We start from the raw sequence: 24,059 nt of genomic DNA, 5'->3' as shown, positions 1-24,059 counted from the left end.
AACACCAGCCTGCATTTCTGCTTTTTTTAATTCAGAAAAGGTTCTAATTTAAAAATTTTTTAAAATTTAAATTAAAAAAATATTTTTGCTGTGCCCTTCTGTTTTAGTCCATCTGGAAAGGTTTACAGACCACCTCACGGATTGCACTCCTGAAGCTAGATTGTTGACTCAAAGATGTCTGTTCCTTACAAACCACCCACAGGCCCTTACCATTTGATAACTTTCCAACCTATTTACTTTCACCCCATGTAAATGCTGGCTTGCCTCCTATCAACACGAAAATAATACAACTCAATAATAAAATAATTCATCCCCAGACACCAAACAGCCTTGCCTAAAAGGCACACACATATATGCACAAGTAGAAATATGTTAGCAGGTGTTCAAAAAGCATTTGTTGATTAGTGAACCCTTTCTTGATAATTGCAAAAGTAAATTTCGGCTCGACACTTGTTCAAATTACAACTGACATTCTGAATTAGCTGAGTCTGAATTAATGAGGTTCTACTGGATGCTGAAGCATCTTAAAAGTTAAATAATTAAAGGATTATTGGTACCATAGCTTTAAAGATAGAAGGAAACTTAGAGACCATTTAGTCTCCTTCTTTTTTTTTAAACAGAAGAAGATTGTAAAGCACAAATAGTCCAAGTGTCTTCTCTAAGTTATATAGGTACCCAGTGGCATAGTCAGAATTTGAACCCAGTCCTTGTAATTCCAGATTTGATGGTGTTTCCATTATACTAGAATACACTATTAATGATTTTTAAGGTTCCTTAAAACCACATTTACATGTGATACCTACTTTAACTAAATAAAACCCCTAGATTGGCAAGATCCCCACACTGAGGATTAATTAAGCAAGGTCTAGTCTGCATGGGAAAAACATATGTTGTTCAGTCATGTCTAACTCTTTGTGACCCCATTTGGAGTTTTCTTGGCAAAGATACTGGAGTAGTTTGCCATTTCCTTCTCCAGTTCATTTTTTTTGGTGAGGCAATTGGGGTTAAGTGACTTGCCCAGGGTCACACAGCTAGTAAGTGTTAAGTGTCTGAGGTCGGATTTGAACTCAGGTACTCCTGACTCCAGGGCCGGTGCTCTTTCCACTGCGCCACCTAGCTGCCCCCAGTTCATTTTACAGATGAAGAACTAAGACAAAAAGTGTTAAATGACTTGCCCAAGGTCACACAACTAGTTAAGTGACTGAGGCCAGCTTTGAACTCAGGAAGACTGGCACTCTATCCACTGCACAATTTACCTGCCCATTTATTCCCTTGTCCCAAGAAATCCTGATTCTGCATTGGAGGGGACCTGAAGATCAATTTATTTTTTCAAATTACCAAAAGATACAACGGCTCAACATTTTAAAAAAATTAATGGAAGGATACTGTAGCCTAGATGGAGAAGTTTGAAAATTTTCAATTATAATTAGGTTTGGGCATATATTGCTGTGCAGTTGCCACAGAGAACTCATGGGTAACATTCATCCAATCCAGTGACTGGCTATCTGTGCTATATGTGGTTTCCAGCCAAAGTCCATAGTAACAGTGATGAAGAGGGAGGTGTCCTATAGGCTATGCATTCTTTGAAAGGTGGGGCCTAATTCCATCAGAAAATTTGAAGCAGGAAACTAATAGAGAGATACCCTATGGGTTACAACAGCTAGAGGATAAAGAGATTTCATGTAGATAAAATGCCTTGGATTTAGCTTTCTTCCAGGTCTACTGACCCTTTCTTAATATTCTTCCTTTTACATACACATTATTCCACTCTCAAGTCACCATAATATAAAATGCTGTGATGTAACTCACATTTATATAGTATTTTATGTTTATAATGTATTTGTTCTTATAACTTTGTCATTTAGCTAGTTCTAGTACTATCATGCCCATTTTATAGAAGAAGAAATCTGAGAGAGATTAGCGCACTTGCCCTTGGTCACACAATTTATAAACATCGGAACTGGGACTCTGGGACCGATCCGATGATTCTAGCACAATGATTTCAACAGTGCAAGCACAGAAGCATAGAAACCAAAACAAGAGGAAAGTAAGCAACTGTAAACAAATCTCTGTCTTTCATTCTGGCATTTGTGTGAAAGGTCTCCTTTCATTTGGGGCTAAATGCTGTCTCTGCATCATGTCACAAGATCCTATTGGCAAGAATCAGATTCACTTTGGAAGAACTATTCAACATACGGCACAGTGCTACACACCCAATCTATACTGATGTTGACAGAAACAGCTACTCTGAAGGCACTGCCTTATTTTCTAAAACATGCTATTTTTGATTGGGTATGTAAGTCACCATCGCATGCTGAAATGTATTCTGAAATGGTCTTTCCATAAAAGTTGAATGACTTGGAAATCTTTCTAGAATCTTAATCAGTTGTATACAGTTCTAGAAAAAACAGCTATTTTTCTAATATTGAGCCCAAATATCTAGAATCTAAGTAAGATAAACGTATTTAAAAAAATTTTTAGACTTTTTTTAATCCAGTCACTAAGTTTTCACGAATAAATTTCTTCAGCAGCTGAAATGCTCCCCAAATTATGCACAGTGTCAGCAAAAGTTTCAAGTCATCTGAATGATTAAAAAACAAACATCATGCCAATTTCTTAAATGAAGGGAAAAAAAAGCCCATCTTTGGTTCTGTATTACAACTTAAAAATAAAGAAAAACTATTCAAAGTAATAGTATCATCAAATTTTTCTCCCTTTCCCAAATGCACCAGCAAAAAGATTCACCCAGAGGCAAAAGATAATAAAAGAAAACTCAGTGGCCAAGGATAATTAGCTCAGAAGAAGTAAGTACTTGAAATTAATGGCTTCAAGCAAAAAAAAAGAAATCTTTTTAGTTCTAACTGTGGTGCAGCTACTGCATCACAGATTTAGATCTGTGAAATTAAATAGCATCCAGGTAATAATGATTTACAAGGTTTAATTTTTTAAAAATAAAATAAAACCAGGAGCCTTTTGCACAAGTATTCAGGAAAGGATTATGCTCATTAACTTCAACTCTAGCTCATTTGATGACTGCGACTTTATCGCATCCCAACAATCATTCTCTTGTTGAAGAGATGGGGAACTGGACATTTTTCCACATTTTCTGGGCATTTTCTTCCCAGGAATGGTCTCCTACAAAACTGTGGACAACCTACTTCTTCCCTGAACTCAAATTTCCCTCTGATACATATTTCTCTCTAAATATATACATTTCTGCTTCTGTAATTCATCCCCACCATGTTTCTTCCTTATTCACAAGGCCAACATTGATAAGAACATGCTGTTTCTTTAGAAAGATATTCATTTCCAACAGTTCATTCTCATTCCTTTTTCAGCATTTCTCATAGGTTAGAATCTGTTGTCCCTGAGTCCATTCCTATGAGATTTCTCCAGGTCTGGGGAGCCAAGTATCCCATGGCTCACATAAATTAGAAATTGCTTCCTATTAAGAGACTAGGAATTCTGAAGAAACAAGACACATACCCAGGTTTTCTCCTCCCCATACGTCCATCATCATATCGTATTTTCCCAGTTCTTCAAAGTAGAATTTATCCATCACAAACAACCCGCCAGCGATCATGGGGGTTCTAAAAAAGCAGAAATAGGGATGGGAAGAAGGAAGAGATTGAAGATCAAAGTCAAAAGTATTCTCTCTCTTTTAGGGTTGTCCACAATACCTGAACTACAAAATGACTTTCAAGATAAACTCCAGTCATTATGCCACACTCAGGATTCAAGCAGCTTCTGGTTTTGTCTTCTACCATTATGGGCATAGTTGGTCAATAATTCACTGCCCTGACATTACACAGCCCACTAGGGATGCTAAAACCATGGGGCAAAATTTGCTGACCTACTCAGGGCAAGTTGTTTCTCTCTGGATAAATCTCCTCATCTGTAAAATGGGGATCACAGTACTTGATACTTTCTCCTCACCTGAGTTGTTACTAGCAGTAAGCTATACAATGTGTTCAAACACCAATCTGATCTCTAAAGGATAGTCAGAGAAGACACCTTAACTGCTATGCACTAATTTCCTGATATGTGGGCAGGGAAAGAAGGCAAACAGTTCAAAAACAAGCTATCATCCCTGTTGACACAGGGAAGCCAAGCCTGAGAACAAGCAAGAACAGCATTGTCTTCAACAAGGTATCACTTACACCCTTGTGGGGCTTTGTATTTGTATTTTTACGTTAACACTAAGGAAAAACAGATCTGGTCAACTCAACTGGTGGATATAGACGTATTAGGCTTCTCCTAGAAATTTCAAAACACTTTATCAACTAATGGTGGAGATGTCTAGACCCTCCATGACAAGGTATGGGATAGGGAGGCAAAATGCTGGGCCAGCACTCAATGGTTGATGGAGATGAGGCTAGAATCAAGTTTTTAAAAAAATTTTAAACATCCTCTTTAAAGGATATGAAAGAACTTACTTTATGGGAGCAACTGGATTTCCTTGGCGTGCTCTCCTCTGTTCTGGGGTCATGTAGTCCCACTTGAACACTAAATTCCAATCAAAACCTGTATGTGAGAAAAAACACAAGATAAATGAGAAGTCAGAAAATGAAATGTGGCACTCTGCCTCCTTCCCCCATACCCTTTCTCTCCCATAGTCAGAAGCCTTCTACTACTGAAATTTGTGTGTCTCTGAAGAAAAGTCCAATCAACACAGGCACATCTTAAATAGTATTTCCTGTCTCTCTCTCTCTCTCTACCACCCTGAGCACCCAGCTCCATGCATTCTTAGGAGACCCTGCTTTTCATTTTACAGATGAGGAAATTGGGGCATAGAAAAGTTTGGGGACTTGCCAAGGGTCACACAGCTACTGAGTATCTGAGGCCAGATTCAAACCCTTTGGCTAAATGCTCTCTTAACTTCCCTCCCCAAATGAAACTGCCCATATGAATTAGAATAGATAGAATAAAAATAAAGGCATGGGGGGGTTAAATATGGAGGATTTGAGGAAAGAATGAGTGAAAAGTGACAAAAGGGGAACTAAGAAACTTTTAGTAGATTTGGAACTTGCTAAGGATTATTTTTTTTTATATTCTGTAAACTAAAGTTAGGAAAGCTTATGTTTCCAAGAGAATTATGTACCTTTGGAAATAATACACTTCTATGCTAGGTAATGCAGTGGATAGAGTTCAAATCCAGCCTCAGGTACTTCCTATTGTCAGGACTCTTGGAAAGTCACTTAACTTCTGTTTGCCTCAGTTTCCTCCAAATTGAGATAATAGCATCTACTTTATAGGGCTATTGTAAGGACCAAATGAGATAATATTTGAGAAGCTTTTAGCAAAGTGCCTGACACACAGGAGATGCATGATAAATGCTTGTTGTTTCCCTTCCCCTCTACACACCTGTTGAGATTTTAGCTTTAATTCACAGGATAATCTCTAGCAAACATTTGTTTCCTAGAAGCACCACCTGTCCATTCTCTCTAGACATGTCAAGTGATCTCTTGGCCAATGCTGCAACTCAGCAACTCCTGTGCGCTAGCTTCCATGGGTGTGGCAACCAGACTAAGTTATTCCCACTCTCCCTCTCTTTTGGTCACAGGGCTTTAGCTACGGTCTAAGTGCAATTTCCCACTCCTGTGCACTTCATATTCAGGGCTTTGTCTATTTTGTTTGCTACAGTGCACTGAGATGGCGAGAGTGAAAACAAAAAGGTGGCCTGTGGCTTGGCCCACTGGGTTCCCAGGGTTTCCCAGCAGGGGAGGGGATCCCACTAAAGGGCCTGTCTGGTGAGCGCATCACACTGCAAGTTCACAGTGGTACCTGACTGAGTACAGAGAAAGCAGCTGGTTGGCAGGTAGGCAGGTGGCAGAAATGGGATGATGCACAAAAGAAGTTTGTTTTGTTTTTTTTAAATCAGCTTTTGCTGCCACAGAAACTCCAGCTACCTCACCAAGAATCCCAGCATGTCGGTGGGTTCTGGCTCATCTGATCCAGACCCATTTGTTAAATGCCTACGGCAGAAAACCTGCCATGTTGTACACAAGACATTTACCATGTGCAAAATTAATGTAAATTAGAAAAACAGCCTGGAGACTGTGGCTTATTCAGAGAAAACTCAACTGGCCAACCCCACTTGGACACCAACTTCCCTTTTTCTAAATTTGGCTTTTAAATGTAGTGCCAAAGATGACACTATAAGGACTCAATTTTCTCTGATTCTACTCTCTTTGATTTTTTTACCCCTAAAGCCATCCCTCAAAATCCTGTATCAATTTGGCCTTCGCTGCTCTGATCAGACAAATAACTTAAAACAGCTCCAGCTGCTGGTTTCAGAAATCTGTTGCAGAAGAATTCTTACTGAAGTGATATGTGCTGTTAACAAGAACAACAAAAACCCTCTTCTTTTGAATATTTAGAGTACATGAAAACCTCAATTATATGGAATACTTGGTGAATGAATTGCTTAGGATAGCAGAAGGCATACAACTTTAGAAAATAAAAATATCTTTTACATTAATCATTTTGGACATAAATCCTAAGGAAATACTACATGCTCTTCCCCCCACCCCCTATCCACCCTTAGCCTTCTTAAAATAGGCAGATGGGTGGTTTAATTGATAAAAGAGTCAACTAGAGGGGGCGGCTAGGTGGCGCAGTGGATAAAGCACTGGCCCTGGATTCAGGAGTACCTGAGTTCAAATCCAGCCTCAGACACTTGACACTTACTAGCTGTGTGACCCTGGGCAAGTCACTTAACCCCCATTGCCCCCCAAAAAAAAAAAAAAAAAAAAAAAAAAAAGAGTCAACTAGGGACAAGAAAATCTGAGTTCAAATCCTAACTCAGATACTTAGTAGCTGTGTGACTCTGGGCAAATCATTTGATTTCTTGGTTTCGGTACCCTCACCTGCAAAATGGGCATAATACCTCACAGGGTTGTTGTGAGAGTGTCAAATGAGAAAAGGCTTAAAAAGTGCTTTGTAAACTTTACATAAATGTCCAATATTATTAATATTATTGCAGGGATAGGGACTAAACTTGTGATTTCCCTGGCCTAGGAGATTCTTAAGTGAGGAACTTCCCCCTACCAATACAGGCCAGCACCTTCCTAACAGCTTAAAATTTTAGACAGTTGCCTAGACCACTGATAGATGGGTTAAGTTGTCCAGGATCACACAGCCACACTGCGTCAGAGTAGGGACTTGAACCCAGGTCTTGCCATCTCTGAGGCTGGTTCTCATGTTACCTTGCCTCTATTCATTACATTCTGGACATAGTTAATCTTCTCTTGATGACTCGAGTTATTGTTAATTAAAGACACCAATTATCATCTTGTTTGTACCCTGAGACCCTTCTTGACTACTAAAGTGTGCAGGGTTCTCTGCCCTCCCAATCTCAGCCTCAGGGGCTTTTTGAACTGTCCCATCAGAGGTTTAGAGTTTTAAAATGTTTCTTCTTGTCAGGATATCAGCAATCACTTCTCACAGCTGTCAGCATGTCTGGCCCAGCCCTCTCTTCTCTTCTGGTCCAGGACTTCTTAAATTTTTTCCACTTGCAAGCCCTTTTTGCCTGAGAAATTTTCATGCAACCCTGGGTATATAAGTATATAAAATAGGTATACATAATCTCTTACTGTTGCCAAATAGTCATGACCCCCCCATTCTGTTACATGACCCCACATGGGGTTGAGACCCACGGTTTAAGAAGCTTTGTTCTAAAATCCATCATGGGTTCCAAGAGTCAAGTATGTGAGCCTGTTAGGATCTTGTATAAGTAGGCTCTGACTGACTAATGGCCCACGGGGCTTCCATGGATCAATAGTCAACACTCATGTATTAAGCACTTACTATGTGCTGGGCATTATGCTAGGCTCTGGGGAGACAATGACAAAAATATAACAGTTCTTGCTTTAAGTCTGACCTGGAAATACAACTCTATAAATATATTAAAATAGATTACAATAGATAAAAACTGATACAAGGGGCAGCTAGGTGGCGCAGTGGATAGGGCACCGGCCCTGGAGTCAGGAGGACCTGAGTTCAAATCCAGCCTCAGACACTTAACACTTACTAGCTATGTGACCCTGGGCAAGTCACTTAACCCCAACTGCCTCACTAAAAAAACAAAAACAAAAACAAAAAAATCTGATACAAGATAATTGAGGGGGGTGCTGTCAGCTGAGAGGATCAAGAAAGGCTTCACAGATATTTACTGGGAACCTAGGATCATTAAAAAAAAACTTTTAAAAATGTATTTTGTTAACTCAATGTAATTGGTTTCCTTTCTAATCTTATAGATTTTATTTTGTGAATTTAAAAACATCATTCTGAGAAGAGGCCCATTGGCTCCATTAGACTGCCACAAGGGTCAATCACACACACAAAAAGGTTAAGAAACCCTGATGAAGATGATCTTTGAGCTGAACCTTGAAGGAAATGATGAATTCTAAGAGGTGGGGGGAGTATATTTCAGGCATGGGGGAAGAGCCTATGTAAAGGTACAGAGCCTGGAGCCTTGGGTGAGGAATGCTAAGTAAGCCACTTTGGTCAGACCCCCTAAAGTGAAGCAAGGTAATGTATAACATGATTGGAAAGGTAGGTTGGGGTGAGATTGGGAAAGGCTTTAAATGCCAAGCAGAGAAGCTCATATTTGTTCCTATGGGTAATGGGGAGTATGTAGTTTACTGAGTTGGCGTGTGACTGTGGTCAGATTTGACCTTTATGAAAATCACTTTAGCAGCTGTGTGTATGTAGTATGACTTGAGACAGAGAAGAGAAGCTTGAGGCCAGAAGGCTGATTAGAAGACTGCTGTAATTCACACGACCTCTCACACACATATCCAGTGAAAACAGTTCTGGCTATTCAGAAACATCTACTTTCCAGTCTTCTGTTGTGTTTTGGGTGGGCTGGGCTCTTAGATAACAGATTCCTCCAAGGTGAGGCATTAGTGTTCTAAAGTGAAACCCCATTCCAGCACAACTCATTATAGATACAGACTTAGTCACACCATTGGTTCCCATCGTGCCCACTGAGGCATAACTACATGTGGTATAGTCTAGACATAACATGATTAGTGTGTTAGTTCTGTACCTGGAAACCAGTGTTATGAAAGGTCCTCTCTATCACAAAATGGTGGCTATTTTAGAAATGATTCAAGTACTCTGAATAAAGAGCACAGAACCCCTTCCCTTAAAAAAAATTAATTAAAAAAACCCACCCCAGCATCTCTCTCATAATTATAGAAGGAGAAAATATCCAAGCCCTTTTAGAGCAGACCAAAGTGCTGCAATCCATAGGAGGCTGTTTTAATAAGCACTACAGGTCTGAGACCCTGCAGTCCCACCCATCCTGTGAAAAAGAAGCACCAGATGTAGGAACAGAAATTCTCCAAGTGTGGTCTGGGAGGTCTCGCTGGCTCCTGCAAAATTCCACAGGTTGTGCATGGGCTGTTCTCTCCTAATATTAATGTTTATAATATGAAGTTGTCTGTATCTTAGTTCCTGGAAGGAATTAATTACTTAATTGAGATATTTAAGGGAAAATAACCAGACATCCCCTCATTGGCATCTCATCGAAAAAGAAAGCCTTTTTTCCCTCTGGACTACTCTTATAGATTTAAAAGAAAAAAAAGAGCTCCAACATGGCATGTTCTGATGGAAAAAGGGCCTCTTGATCAAAATTATCTGCCCTCTAATGCACCTAAAATGATCACCATTATCTTTTTTTTTTTTAAATCACCATTATCTTCACAAGGAACTTGTATATTTTAATTGGTTTAAGGTGTCCTGCTGCCTTTGAGTTATGGTACCATGCTCTCATACAGCATGTTAACCAGCTAACATATTGGCATGGATTAATATATCTGATTAACTCAGGATCATTTAGAAGAGTACATCATCCCAAAGGAACAAAGAACCGGATAGGCAGGTTCTGATAGAGAGGAAGTAAAGGTCTCATACATGAGCTATCAGAGATGGGGTACTGGAGGAACAGGCTGGGTGTCAGGGATAGAGAGATCATGAAAGGGGTATAGGATGCTGAAGGACAAACCTAGCCTACTTCACAGCTTTCCACGGGGCTGGTCAGGTGAATTTCATGAATTCTGGGTAGTATTCTTTTTAGAAGGGGAGGGCAGGGGCTGCTAGGCGGCGCAGTGGATGGAGCACTGGCCCTGGAGTCAGGAGGACCTGAGTTCAAATCCGGCCTCAGACACTTGACACCCACTAGCTGTGTGACCCTGGGCAAGTCACTTAACCCCAACTGCCTCAGAGGAAAAAAAAAAGAAGGGGAGGGCAAATGTAGGTTGGATTGGTTAGGTGGTCAGCATGAGAGAAGCCTAATGTTTTCTCCTTCCTTTGCTTCGTGAGGTGAGGCTGGACTGCACAGGCAGTTACTGCAAGAGTAATGTGCAGAAACTCCTTGTGTGCTAACAAAACAGTAAGCCAACAACCATGCTTCCTATGTCCTAGACTCTTTGCTAAGTGCAGGGATACAAATAATGATCCAAAATTTAAAAATCCCCTCTGCTCCAGGGGAGACAACAGGCAAATAACTAGGTACATATAAAATATATTCAGAGTAAATTAAGGTAATCTGGAAGGGGAAAGCATAAAATGATTAAAAAAAATCTGTGTATTTTAAAAAATTGAAACAGCTCCTATCTCTGCCAGGACACTGTCTCTAAAAGCTAACGACAACAAAATTCACTCCAAAACCAATCATTTCTTTCCTTCTTCTTGGCACTGAAACATTGTCCTTAGCACTTCAACAGTGGAAACATTCTGAAATTGTTACCTTTACAAAAAGAGGATGGCAGTGGATAGAGTGCTGTGTCTGGACTTGGGGAAGACCTGAGTTCAAATGTGGCCTCAGACACTCAATAACTGTGTCACTGAACCTCTGTCTGCCTCAGTTTTCTCAAGTGTAAAATGGATACAATAACAGCATCTTCCTTACAGGGTTGTCATGAGGATCAAATGAGATATCTGTAAAGGGCTGAGGGCAGAGCATTGCATATGGTAGGTGTTTAACAAATACCACTGTCTGCCTGACGTCTTCTCTGATCCTCCTTCAACCCACCCCAATTGGTAGTGTCCTCCCTCTCAAACTGCCTTGCATTTAATTATTTTCTTTTATTTGTATACATTCTCTTTATATTTATTTTGTATTTTTTTTTGGTCTCCCCTGTTAGAATGCACACACACTCCTTTTGAATAGGGTTTTGTTCACTATACTTGTATATCTCCAGTGCCTGGAATGTAGTAGGTCCTTAATAAATACTTGCTGATTGACTGAAGACTTGTTGACTGATTGACTGACACATCTGCAACCTTCGACCCTGCTGAACACTTTCTCATCCCAGACTAATGGATGAAGCACAGTGCCTTTCTCCTGACAGAGGTGGGAATGGACCCCAGGTGCAGAGGAAGACCTAACTTTTTGGACACAACTAATATGGGAATTAATTTGCTTTCTCGATCCCCTACCTCCTAACTCCCCCTGCCCTTCACTCACCCAAGTGAAAAGACATATGTTGTTTTTCATTTGGATGAGAGAAGGTAGGGGTTGGTGGAAGTAGTTAGGGGGTTCAGAAAGTTTACCCAAAAAGAGAAATAAAAGAGGTCCTTGGAGGAGGGGAGAAAAAAAGAAAAAGAAAGAAATTTACACTATAACTTGATTACATATTTAAAAGGAATAGCAACTTGTATATAATGGATTTGCAGTTTCATGTGCAATCATCTTTTTTATTACACCATGTTATGGAAATGCTTGTTTTATGCCATAAATTAAAAATAAAATAACATTTAGAAAAGAACAGAAAGAAAACCAGATGGAAATACTATAGACAAGCAAGGCATTGTTGAAACTATTCCATCATCAAATCATCTGCCCTCTCTCTTGAATTTTCTGCCACTCCTAATCAACTGACCATTTCCTTTCTCCACTTAAATATGTCCAATCTTCCAAGCCCTCAAGAGAGATCCTATATCTCTTCTCCCTTTCTCAGCCAAATCCCTTGAAAAAGTTGTTTAAACTCACTGTTTCTATGTTTTCTCTCACCTTTTGGAATCTGGCATCTGTCCTCCTCTCTCAGTGGAAACCATTTTGTGATATCCTAGTTGCCAAATCTGATGCTTCTTTCACAGGGTTCTTTTCAATCTAATAAATGTGTCACTAGTGAACATACTCCTCCCCCTAAGAAATTTTACCATCTCTTGTTGTTGTCGTTTTTTTTGTTTGTTTGTTTGTTTGTTTGTTTTTTTAGTGAGGCAATTGGGGTTAAGTGACTTGCCCAGGGTCACACAGCTAGTAAGTGTTAAGTCCTCTCTTGGTTTTACCTGTCTGAATGCTACTTCTCTATCTCCTCTGCTGTCTCATTGTCCACATCACCCTTAAGTGTGGCAGTACCCTACGGTTCTGTCCTAGACCCTCTTTTCCCTTCTCTCTCTCTCTCTCTCTTTTTTGGGTGAGGCAATTGGGGTTAAGTGACTTGCTCAGGGTCACACAGCTAGTAAGTATGTAAAGTGTCTGAGGCTGCATTTGAACTCAGGTCCTCCTTCTGAATCCAGGGCCGGTGCTCTATCTACTGCACCACCTAGCTGCTCCGTATAGTCTCTTTCAATAACCTCATTGAGGTTAAACATCATTTCTAGGCAAGTATTTCACAGATCTATCTATTCAATTCCAGTATCTTCAATGAGCTTAAGTTGCATACCATCAATTGCCTCCTGGACATTCAATTTGTTAGGTCCCTGAGAAATCTGAAATCGAACATGGCTAAAACAGAATTCATTATCTGTCTACCTAGGCCTTCCTGCCACCCAAACTTTCCCATTTCTATTGACATCCTCACCATCCTTCCAATGTCTCTAAGGTCTAGCATCTCATCATCACCCTGGGCTCTTCGCTCTTCCTTACCTCACCCATCTGACGGTCAAATCTTGCCATCTCTCCCTTCACAAAAATCTCCCACATTTGATTCCTTCTTTCCACCCATTTAGCGACCACATTAGTCCAGATCCTTATCATCTCCCATCCAGACTATTGCAACAGCCGCCTAATTGGTCTCCCTGCCTCAAGTATCTCATCACTTTTGCCCATCCTGTACACTGCTGACAAAATAATTTTCTTTAAATTCAAATCACACCATGCCTCCCTTACTCAGTCAACTCTGGTAGCTTTCTATTGCCTCTGGGATCAAATATAAATTCCTCTGTTTAGCTTTTAAATCAATGAACCTATCTTTCCAGCTTCAGTGGACGTTACCCCCTTTCTTGTACTGTGAGATCTAACTAAACTGGCCTTCTCCCTGTTCCCTCCCCACCTCCACCCCCCATCTCTGTAGCTTTGCACTGGTTACTCAACTTGTCTGGACATACTTCCTCCTTATCTCTATCTTAGGAAATCCCCCCCCCCCTTTAATATGCAGCTGAAGAACTATCTTCTGCACAAAACCTTTCTTGCTACCTCCTCTCCTCCCTCCCTGCTATGGCTCCAACCACTAATGCTGTCTCCCTCTCTATCCTGAATCTAAATACATTGTGTATTTATACTATGTATACTTATATTTATTCAAATGTTTATTATGTATATATTTTTATATATAGTTGTTCCCCTATTACAATATAAGCTCATTGCAAATGAGGATTGTTTCAATCTTTGTATATGTATCTCCAGTGCCTAGCATAGTGCGGGGGTGCGTGTAGTAGATGCTTAATAAATAGTTTGTTGATTGATTGAAGTTGTAATGCAGTTTATTTTTATTTATTTATTTTTAGTGAGGCAATTGGGGTTAAGTGACTTGCCCAGGGTCACACAGCTAGTAAGTGTTAAGTGTCTGAGGCTGGATTTGAACTCAGGTCCTCCTGAATCTAGGGCTGGTGCTTTATCCACTGAGTCACCTAGCTGCCCCCAATTGATATGCTTAATGAAGCTGTCTGATCTGATCATGTCACTCTCCTGTTCAAGAAACTTCAGCGGCACCCTATTGTTTCTAGAATTAAACAGTAACTACTCTGGGTGGGACTGAAAGCCCTTCGCCATCTGGTTCCAACATTTTTTCTAGGCTAATTTCACATTATTCTCCATCATGTGCTCTACAGTCAAGCCAAAGCAGGCCACTTGCAATCCCTTATATGTGACACAGTCCATCTGCTATCTCCATAAGTTTGAACAAGTTGTTCCTTATGCCTCACCTCTACCTGATACAATCCCCTTCAAGGCTATGCCCAAGGGCTGCCTTCTACCTGAAGCTTTTCTCTCTGGTCTCCCTCCACCAAGATTAATTTGTATTTACTTTATGTTGACTTAGTGTGAGCTGACACTCTTACCTCCTATACCATGAAAGTTCTCTGTGGGTAAGGACATTTTTGGTTTTTGCCTTTGTATTCCCAGTACCTGGCCTATAGCAGACACTAAAGAAGTGATTGTAGAATGGGATAGAATTAAATGGAAATAGATCAAAATGGATTCAGGTTGAACATGACTTCAGATTATAGACACATACCGCCTTTTAAATCAGCCGAAGCCCCCACATACTGAAAGTTATCCATATTAATGACATCAATGATAGGTGATACAACCCGGGTCTTGTCCTAAAATAAATATTGAATTTTGGAGAAAAAAAACCACACACACAAGTAAATAAGTAACTCAAAACACAATGTAGAGAAAAGCATTATTAATGTCACACAGATACAAGGCAAATCAATGGATCCATTTTCTGCCAAGCCTTTTTTTGGTGTATACACATCAAATGTCATTCCTTGTCTCTCTCACACGTTATTCTTTGCAACCCAAATACCATACTGATAATAATTAATTGAAAATAATAAAAAAATCTGTCCTGTGTGATTCAGATATTCACCTGCCTGAAGGCAGAGGGCTGGACCAGGTGATCTTTCCAGATACTTTTCCTAGTGACATAAATTAATGGCGCTTTCCAAAATGTCTAAATTATCATCAGAAAGTAGATTTCATTTTGACAGAATCTAGGCGCAACCTGAATTAATTCAATTCAACAATGTGTTAACTGATGTGAAACAGAAGCAAGGACAGTACTCCTTGGACTTACAATCTGATATGGATACACAGGCAACACAGAGATGCAGCCATGCGAAGAATAAACTTCCATGGGCACATCTGTGATATGGAAAGCGATAAGCAACGGTGACAGAAAATGAACCAGGCAGCTTGTCTTCCTGGGAGTTTATGAAAATATTTTCTTAGATAGTTGTTGCACATACCACTGCTGTCATTTTCCTGATATGAGTTTATAATGACTTTTAATTGCTGACCTTTCCAAATTCTGATGTTAAACTGGCATTAATTGTAAACATGAAACAGTAAGACTGCTTAGCTTCGAAGGACAACAAAAGGTTAATTTTCTCTCTAGAGCAATTAATTGAAGGACCATTTTGTTAACCAGCAGGATGATAAAGGACCTGGTCAAACAAATGGATAAGGAATGCTTGGTAATACCAAGCAAGGACTTGGTAGTGTGGCAAATGGGTAGGATTCTTCAGAACTGTCTGAAAGGTGAGCATTTTCAAGGAAGAAAATTAAGTCATGTAGGGAGTGGGGAGACAAGAAAGGGAAAAGAGTCATGGAATGATGGATTGAAAAGAATAAGAAAGAGGTGAAGTTCTACAGGAATATCATTCACATGCATTTTATATGTATGTATATATAGAATATAAAGAGGAAAAACACAAGTCATTAGTTGGAATTTTGAAAATACTACACTCAATTTTGGAGTCAATTTTTGAAGTTTATAGGTTTTGAGAAGGACTTCTGATGGTAAAAATTTTGCAGACTACAAAGACAAACCTCATGTTCTATCTAGCTCTGACAGGGCTATTCTCAGAGACCAGAGCCACTTACTTGATTATTCTTCTTCATAAAAGGACTAGGGGGGAGGCATTATAGGCAGCCATCTAGAGTCCAACATACAGAGATGCACAAGGGGCACTTTCTAAAATTATGATTAAGGCCTATCATGATCTAAATTCCTAAGATGGAGAGGACTGAATACTGATGGCTGGAGCAGACAAAATATTTTTCCTGCAGCCTCTGATGATCTGTTAGGGATTTCTGTTTATTTTGGCAACTGTTTGTGTAGGTCACTAACTTCTCTAGTAAACTAATTGTAACACAAAGAAAAGACAACCCCCAACCCCGAGCAAGCTAATGATGATGATGATAGTAATAATAATAACAATAATCACCAGCATATATATTAGTGCTTTATGGTGGGCAAAGTGCTTTACAAATATTATACAACCCTGGGAGGTATGTCTCCTTAAGCAGCTAAATGGTACAGTGGTTAGAGAATACTGGATTTGGAGTCAAGAAAAATACCTACTAGCTTGGGGCAGCTAGGTGGCACAGTGGATAAAGCACAGGCTCTGAATTCAGGAGGACCTGAGTTCAAATCCAGCCTCAGACACTTGACACTTACTAGCTGTGTGACCCTGGGCAAGTCACTTAGCCCTAATTGCCCCATCCAAAAACAAAAAACAAAAAACAACCTACTAGCTGTGCCACCTTAGGCAAGTCTCTTAACCTTTCTCAGCTTTACTTTCCTTATCTGGAAAATGGAAATAGTATTAGGGCCTCCCTCCCAGGATTGTTTTAAGTATAAAATGAGATAATATTTTTATAGTGTTTTGCAAATGTTAAAGCGCTACAGAAATACTATTATTATTATCCCCATTTTATGGATGGGGAAATCAAGGCAGATAGAGGTTAAATGATTTCCCCAGGGTCATACAACTAGTGTCTAAGGCAGGATTTGAACTTGGGTTTTCCTAATTCTAGGTATAAGGATCTGTCTATTGCTCTACCTTTAGGAATGGTGTCTATGATACTCCATATAGGACTGGTGTCATTATCATATGGTCATTTCTTTGGGAACTCAGATGAAAGACATTGGATGAGCATTATAGGAAGTTTCATGGAGTCAGAAGCCAGAAAGAAAACTAATCATCAAAAGTTAAATGGGCAGGATGATTTGCTACAACACTAGAACTGTCCTGCATGTATTCACACATTTGTAGAGTCAGAAGGGCTTCCAGTGGTCTACTCCCTATGAGTGGCCATCAAGCCTTTGTTTAGAGTCTCGGGTAATTACCTTATCAAAAGAGTGACACCCTCTTCAATCTTAAAACAACCATTCAATTAAGTCGATTACTCACTACTTTGGACAAAATGTGAATTGGTTAACATTAACATCTTAACTACCATTTGATGTTTACAGTTTTGGCAAGGAGCATTCCATGTCACTTATGCCCTGGCTCCAATTTTAGATGCAGAGTCATATCATGACCCTCCAATCACCTGCCAATGCTTTCCATACTTACACAAAGACAAACTAGTTCTATTTTTGTAATTTTATGGTATTCCCCCCCCCCGCCCCCACCACCATTAATCACTGGCAAACTTCTTGTCAAGTGTTTGTGGTGAATGAGGAATTAAGCAGAATGGCAAGCATGTCAGAAAGAGAAATGAGAAGATGCCAAAGAGTAACACAGATGCTGTAAGACAAAGGTCTCACACTCATGGCCCAGGGACTAGATGTGGCCCACCACCCTCCTGAATGCAGCCCGAACCACACAAAAATGTAAATGGGAAATAGCTAACAAAATAAATAAAAATATGTTAAGACATAGATTCTAAAACTAAACTTATTTGAGGCCTTTGAGGATCCTTACATACGGGTTAGTGGCTTCTACTTTAAGACAGAGCACAGGTGATGTAAATCAGCAGGTGACCTTTCAAACGGTGGCAGACCCAACCAGAACCCTCTCCCTTCTCCTAGCATCTGTCTTTGGGTGATTTTAGTTAAGAAAGGCCTCTCTCTCCTGGATCACTGCCTCCTCAACGGGGAGGGCTTGTGTTACTCAATGAAACAATGAGCTGTGCCACACAGGGTTACCCAAGGAAGGTTATAGCAGAAAATTCTGGCAAAATGTGATTTGCTGGAGAAGGAAATGGCAAACCACTGCAGTATCTTTGCTAAGAAAACCCCAGGGACAGTATCGGGCCTAGCTTTGGTCCAGGAGTCATGAAGAATCCAACATGATTAAACAACGACAATAAGTCAAGAAGGGGGTGTGGTAGAAAAATGGAGCCTATGCAGACCAAAGAAAGTAGCTGCATGGTGGAGGCTATTGCCAGGACTTCTTTCTTACCTGAAATACTCATAAAGGCTCCTTCTAGCCACAGCCTTTCCCTAATGGTAAATGAAGGCACTGACTCCATCCCTAATAGACTACTCCATAGTTCATCCTAAAACTGGAGGTAAATAAAAGAGAGCCTCCCACCAGAACAGGACTGCTGTACATGAAATGGAGGCTTGGACCCTGCATTCCATCCCAACCCGTGAGAGTTCTAACCTGCTCCCTCCCTCCTCCCAGCTAGTTTGTTTGTTTGTTTTTTCATTTGGCCTAATATGATAGCAAACGAATACCACCACAGGTATTTCTTGCCTCACTTCACCCAACATAAACAAACATGAACTGAGAGGTTCCCCCAGCCTTTGTACCTTAGGGCTCTTCTTCACTCACCTCTGCTACCCTCTCCAGGAGGGGCTCCAGCCAGTGCTCATTGCATTCACAATGACTGTCCAAGAACGTCAGGACTTTAGCCTGGGCTGCATCTGCCCCTCGGACTCGAGAGCGCATCAAGCCTGTGGGTGAGAGTTCAGAAGCTTGTCAGGGGAAGGAATCTGTATTCTCTGTGAAAAACAACAAAAGTAATGTATGCTAGTAGACACCATCTATACATTTCCCTCCACAAAACCTTACAGCCTACTTACAGGGCTAGAGGTTTCACATTCTGTGTCAGGTCGAAAGGATCAATACCACCCTGTGGTCATTGAGACAGAAGACTGTTTGTAGCTTTTTTTTTTTTTTAAGGTAAAGAGCCGACAGAGAGAACAACTATCTTCTGAGAAAGGCTGTTACATAATTAAAGGCTGATGGATATATCAACAGAAACAGTGATTTTTTAAAAAATTCTCTTGGAAAGAGCAAACAGAGAGTTTGCTCATTAACTGGGCTCAGAGACTTGTTGTCTACACACACTTGAAGTGTTAATAACTGCTGATCCTTCATAGTACTAATTGCAAATTTTTCTGTCCTAAGATTTAATATATAAAAATATTCAAAGATTTAACATCCATCAGATTATACATCTATATCATATGACATGCATACCTGTGATATATGTATGTATTCATATGCATGCACACATTAAGACTCAGATATAAGGCCCCTTTGCTGTGACACAAAATCAATTATGTTGTGGGTCAAATCATACAAATGCAGACTAGGATGAAGAGCAGAGGTTTCGGACACATGGCCCACTGCATGTAGCCCGCAATGCTTCAGAGTACAGCAGGAACCCAATTAAAATGTAATTTGAAAATATTTACCAAAAGAAATAAAAATACAATAAAACACAGATAACACTATATTACCTTTTAAAACTAAGTCAATATGCAGCCCTGAGGGATCCTTAGGTATGGATTAGTGGCTCCTGTTTCTATTTGAGTTTGACATAACTATTGTAGAACATTTTTCTCTTACTATTACAATCATTTCCTACAGAACAACTATACTTGTTCCCTGACCCCACAGTCACAATGGATTTCTATCGTACATTCTGTCCTTCATGTATAAAATAGTGCTACTGAGGGGTAGCTAGGGTGGCGCAGTGGATAAAGCACTGACCCTGGATTCAAGAGGACCCGAGTTCAAATCAAACTCAGGTATTTGACACTTACTAGCTGTGTGACCTTGGGCAAGTCACTTTACCCACCCCCTCGTGCTTCCCCCCCCCCCCCATAAGAGTGCTACTGATTCACTATTAGAAAGGGCAGGACATGTTTTAAGTGGGGTTTTTACCCCCTCTCCTCAGGAGGGAAAGATGCATTTTCTCTGATGCCTACTTGGCAAGTCTTGTGAAAGGAGGCACACCTGCCTAAGTGATACAGCCTTCTGACATGGAACAAAGGGAAAGTGGCAGGCTCCATGTGAGGTTCAAGTTCATGACTCTGTCTCAGGAACACCAAACTCAACCCCACTGAACTACCTGGTCACCCATGTGCAAATACTGAATATTTTATATGTATTTTGCAGGTCTTGACCAGAATCTGATTCTTTTCACGTTGATAGGGGCTTTCCCCATTTGAATTATGCCAACTCACCAAACTGAACAAATTTACACATTAAGACAGGGGTTCTTGGCCCGGGATCTGTGAATCTGTTTTTTAAACAATGTGGCAACTATATTTCAATGGAATTGGTTTTCTTTGCAATCCTATATGGTCTATTCTATTCATTATTCTGAGAAAAGGTCCCTAAGTTTCTCCAGACTGTCACAGGGTTCTAGGACATTAAAAAAGTCAAGAACCCCTGCCTTAAAAGTAATCTTTTAATTTCTAAATATTTTACCCTAATAGCAATCACTGAAAAGAGTAACTATTCATTTTGTTACTAACATCAAATTATCAGTGCTTAAAAATAACAATTGTTACTGCCTTACTCCCTTGTAGTGGGCAGTAGGAAGATATATCTTAGCTCTAGTAGATAACAACAAAAAAAAGTTAAGGAAGGGATCTTTTGTCTAGATTGTTTGAACATGAAAAAAGGACATCTAGTCATATAATTTGGATTTGTTCCAGGCTTCAGAAGGTGATCTGTTTCAAACAGATTTGAAGCATTGACCATAATGTGTACTTTTCAAACCAACAGGACTGATTATGATAGAGAGTTAATGAAGCCCAACTAACTGGTTCAATCCATTTATAGACTGGTCCAGTGTCACTAGTCCAGTGGTGGGGGTGGGATGAGGGGGTGAAGGGGAAAAAAACAAAAAAACAAAAAAACAAAATAACTTCTTCCCTGGCTGTAGCTTTGACCTCTAATCCCAACTGATTATCTTGCCAATGGACACTACTTCCATAGAGGGCAACAGAATATAGAATGTATATATAGATGAATCCAAACAAACTCATCACCACCCCACAAAAAAAAAAATCTTAGTTGTCATCTTTGTGTAGGATGGTTTTCCATAGAAAGTTCTATAGCTAAAAGATTTCTCCAAACTATGAATGGAAGAAGGTATCCAATCATTAATCTCCTAAGCAGCTCTGAGAAATGAACAGCTGACTGGATGTTAATGGAACAGTATTTTAAGCTTCTTCTCTAGATGTTTCAATGTTTTACTCCTGCCTTTGGAAAAATCTTGCTTACAGCTGTCAATGAAGAATGTTGAATGATCCTAACTATTGCACAGGGAAGACTGACAGCAGCTCATAAGTAAGGAGTTTGTAAAAATGAAAAAGCACGTAAATGGGAATGTACTTTCCTTTCTTCCTATGGGCCATTTTCACCTAATTTATAAATAAAAATCAGATGTTCAAAGCAAGAAGTTATTGGACTTGGGGTAGCTAGGTGGTGCAGTGGACAAAGCACTGGCCCTAGATTCAGGAGGACATGAGTTCAAATCCAGCCTCACACACTTGACACTTACTAGCTGTGTGACCCTGGGCAAGTCACTTAACCCTCACTGTCACCCCCCCAAAAAAGGAGGAGGAGGAGGAGAAATTATTGGACTTGCTATTTTTAAATCTTGTGGGTTTTTATCTAAATTCTAATACCTGAGGGACTGATGACTACTCAAGGCTTCCTATATGATGAAGAAGGAAGGGACAATTTTCCAAGGGAGAAAAAGGGAAATCCAAATAGAATTGTTGTCATAATTAAGAATGGAGTTTTAATGTGCAACACATTAAGCTTTTAATATATTTACCTGATTTTACCTGTATTTTTAACCTATATATTAATGTGCTTACCTGATTTAAAAATAGTCTACATACACAGACCAGATACAGGAAGCCAAGATGTGGTCATTTTTTTTAAAGCTAAAATGTGCTGAGTTCAATTATAACAACAAATACAGTCACAATTACATTTCGTTGGCAAAACAAAGCCCCATGAAAGAGAACAGGCTATTATGAAAATAAATTAATAATAAATAATCTACCTTCTCGCCGATCATTTCTAAGAACCCGAACTTTCTCAATCTTCCCCAAAAGAGCACCATCCTCAGCTGAAAAAAGAGAAAAAAAAGACCAGGAGATTTTGAAGCTGAACTTTATAAAGATGTAAAGATGTGTTTTATTGCAAGTATAATCAGCTCTTGATTATCTAAGAACTGTACATCACACAGGCATATCTCTGACCCACTGCCCTCCCTTTTGACTATTTTACTATTCATTTTGCAGCAAGGGAAAAAATTAGTCATAGTACTTACGATCATTACTGTAGTCATCTACCAATATGATTTCTTTTATAAGATGAGGGGGACTTTTCTTAAGCACACTGAAGAAGGAAGAAAAAATATTACATGGTCTTCCATGGGTATGGAACTTATTGGTTCTGAACTCACCTTTCCATCCCCAATCCCAACCAACAACTATAAGCCAACAATTCCTTCTGAAAGTATCATGTAGGACATTGGATTGGACTGCCTCACCTGACTACGGTTCTCAGCAAGGCCGACCTGGCTTCATTGTGAAAGGTGATTACCACACTGGTGGCTGGTAAGTCTACCCGCCATTGCTTTCTCTGACACCTGAAAACAAAGAAAGGCAACAATCATCAGTACACCATAAGATCCTAATAATCTCATAAAGGTAGGAACAGCTTCATCCAGCTGAGAAGAATGACCACTACTGGAATTCATATTTATAAAACTTCTTTATAAAACTTTTCCAAGGTAGAAGATAAAAATAAATGCCTGTTAGTAAAGTGGGACTTCTTTCTGTTTTGAGGTGTTTCTGCATTAAAAACATCATAGATAGTATCTGGTTCTAAATGAAGCCATCAGATATACCACAGATCACAATTTCTACCCTGGCCAACTAAGGTATAGATTTGCCTTTAGTCCCATCAGACCATGACCGGATTCCTTGGCACACAGGCTAAACCCCGGGACAAAAAGTAAAGGTGAATGGTGAATAGAAATTTGACATTCTAATCAATATTGCTAGAAGCAATGGAATTGCTTTCAGCCCAAATACCCAAACGGAAGTTAGCCTAAGGAACAAGTCTACCAGGTGAGGATGCAGAATTCTGCTGGGGCCAGGTAATTCAGAAATCAAGTCTCAACAAACATGGAGATTTTTATCATTAATAGCCTCAGTTAAGAGAATTTGGGTTTTGTGTGTAATAGTTTGGAGGGACACTACATTGTTGGTGTGTTTTTAGTTTTTTTAAAAAGGCCCTGAAATTCACCTTTCATTGTAGATATGCTCTGATGTCCCATTGCAGCATGGATGTGAGCCTGGGTTGTCAAAGTCTGTGCCAGAGTATCACAGGCATGTCCTTCCAATGAGCAAGGCTTCAAGTACTGGCTGGCAATGGCCTATATTTCTATTGCCCAAATACCAACTTACCTACATTCAGAAATCATTCATCACCAGAAAGCTAGCTACAAGGTGATGAATTTCTGTCAGTCTCAAAATCCCATTAATAAGATCTACTATGGCAAAGAGAAAAGAGTACCTATTCTGATGAAATCAGAGATTTGTTGGAGTACCTGAAATTCATCAACAGAAGATGCCACATAGTAAGGAAAGAGTGAATAGTCTCACTAGCCTCAAGTACAATTTCTTCCTTGAATCATCTAAGTCAATTGTCCTAAGTGGGTTTTGCAGACCACGAATGGTACTTAATCGGTTTCTTAGGTTCAAAGTAAAGATCTGATGGGTGTCTCGGTGAGGGGTCTCAGTCAGTCTAAGGAAAAAAGGATGGAGAAGTGGAGGGAGGGGATTGCTTTTAATGATGTCTTTTATAGGAAAGAAACTTGCAGACTGCATTTTGAGAGCATTAGGCAGAATCAATGGTGCCAATGCTACCACTATCCAGTGCCAACATACAAAAAAAGAGGACACAGATGAATCCCACATGAGCAGATGAGGTAAATGATCCCAGGAATCTTTTACTCTAGTGAATTAATTTTCCAGCAGAGTCATCTGAAAACCACTGATTGATGTGAGAAGTGGGGGGCAGCTTGGTGCAGGTTGCCA

At 39.8% G+C, this 24,059-nt stretch overlaps 1 protein-coding gene across 1 annotated transcript in view; it reads right to left on the bottom strand.

Moving 5' to 3' along the window:
• Positions 1–24,059, bottom strand: part of GALNT2 (polypeptide N-acetylgalactosaminyltransferase 2) — a 265,587-nt gene that overhangs the window by 33,417 nt on the left and 208,111 nt on the right. The window contains exons 4-10 of the mRNA XM_044002872.1: positions 22,505–22,603; positions 22,283–22,350; positions 22,013–22,078; positions 18,529–18,650; positions 14,469–14,556; positions 4,437–4,524; positions 3,487–3,590 (exon numbers count right to left, since the gene is read on the bottom strand). Of these exons, the coding sequence (XP_043858807.1) occupies positions 3,487–3,590; positions 4,437–4,524; positions 14,469–14,556; positions 18,529–18,650; positions 22,013–22,078; positions 22,283–22,350; positions 22,505–22,603 (635 nt within the window). The remainder of the gene's footprint in view (positions 1–3,486; positions 3,591–4,436; positions 4,525–14,468; positions 14,557–18,528; positions 18,651–22,012; positions 22,079–22,282; positions 22,351–22,504; positions 22,604–24,059) is intronic.

Source organism: Dromiciops gliroides, chromosome 4, assembly GCF_019393635.1.
Source record: "Dromiciops gliroides isolate mDroGli1 chromosome 4, mDroGli1.pri, whole genome shotgun sequence".
NCBI classification, from domain to species: Eukaryota; Metazoa; Chordata; class Mammalia; order Microbiotheria; family Microbiotheriidae; genus Dromiciops; species Dromiciops gliroides.
Note: the sequence above shows the minus strand (reverse complement) of the source record. Positions and strands in the feature narration are given on the sequence as shown.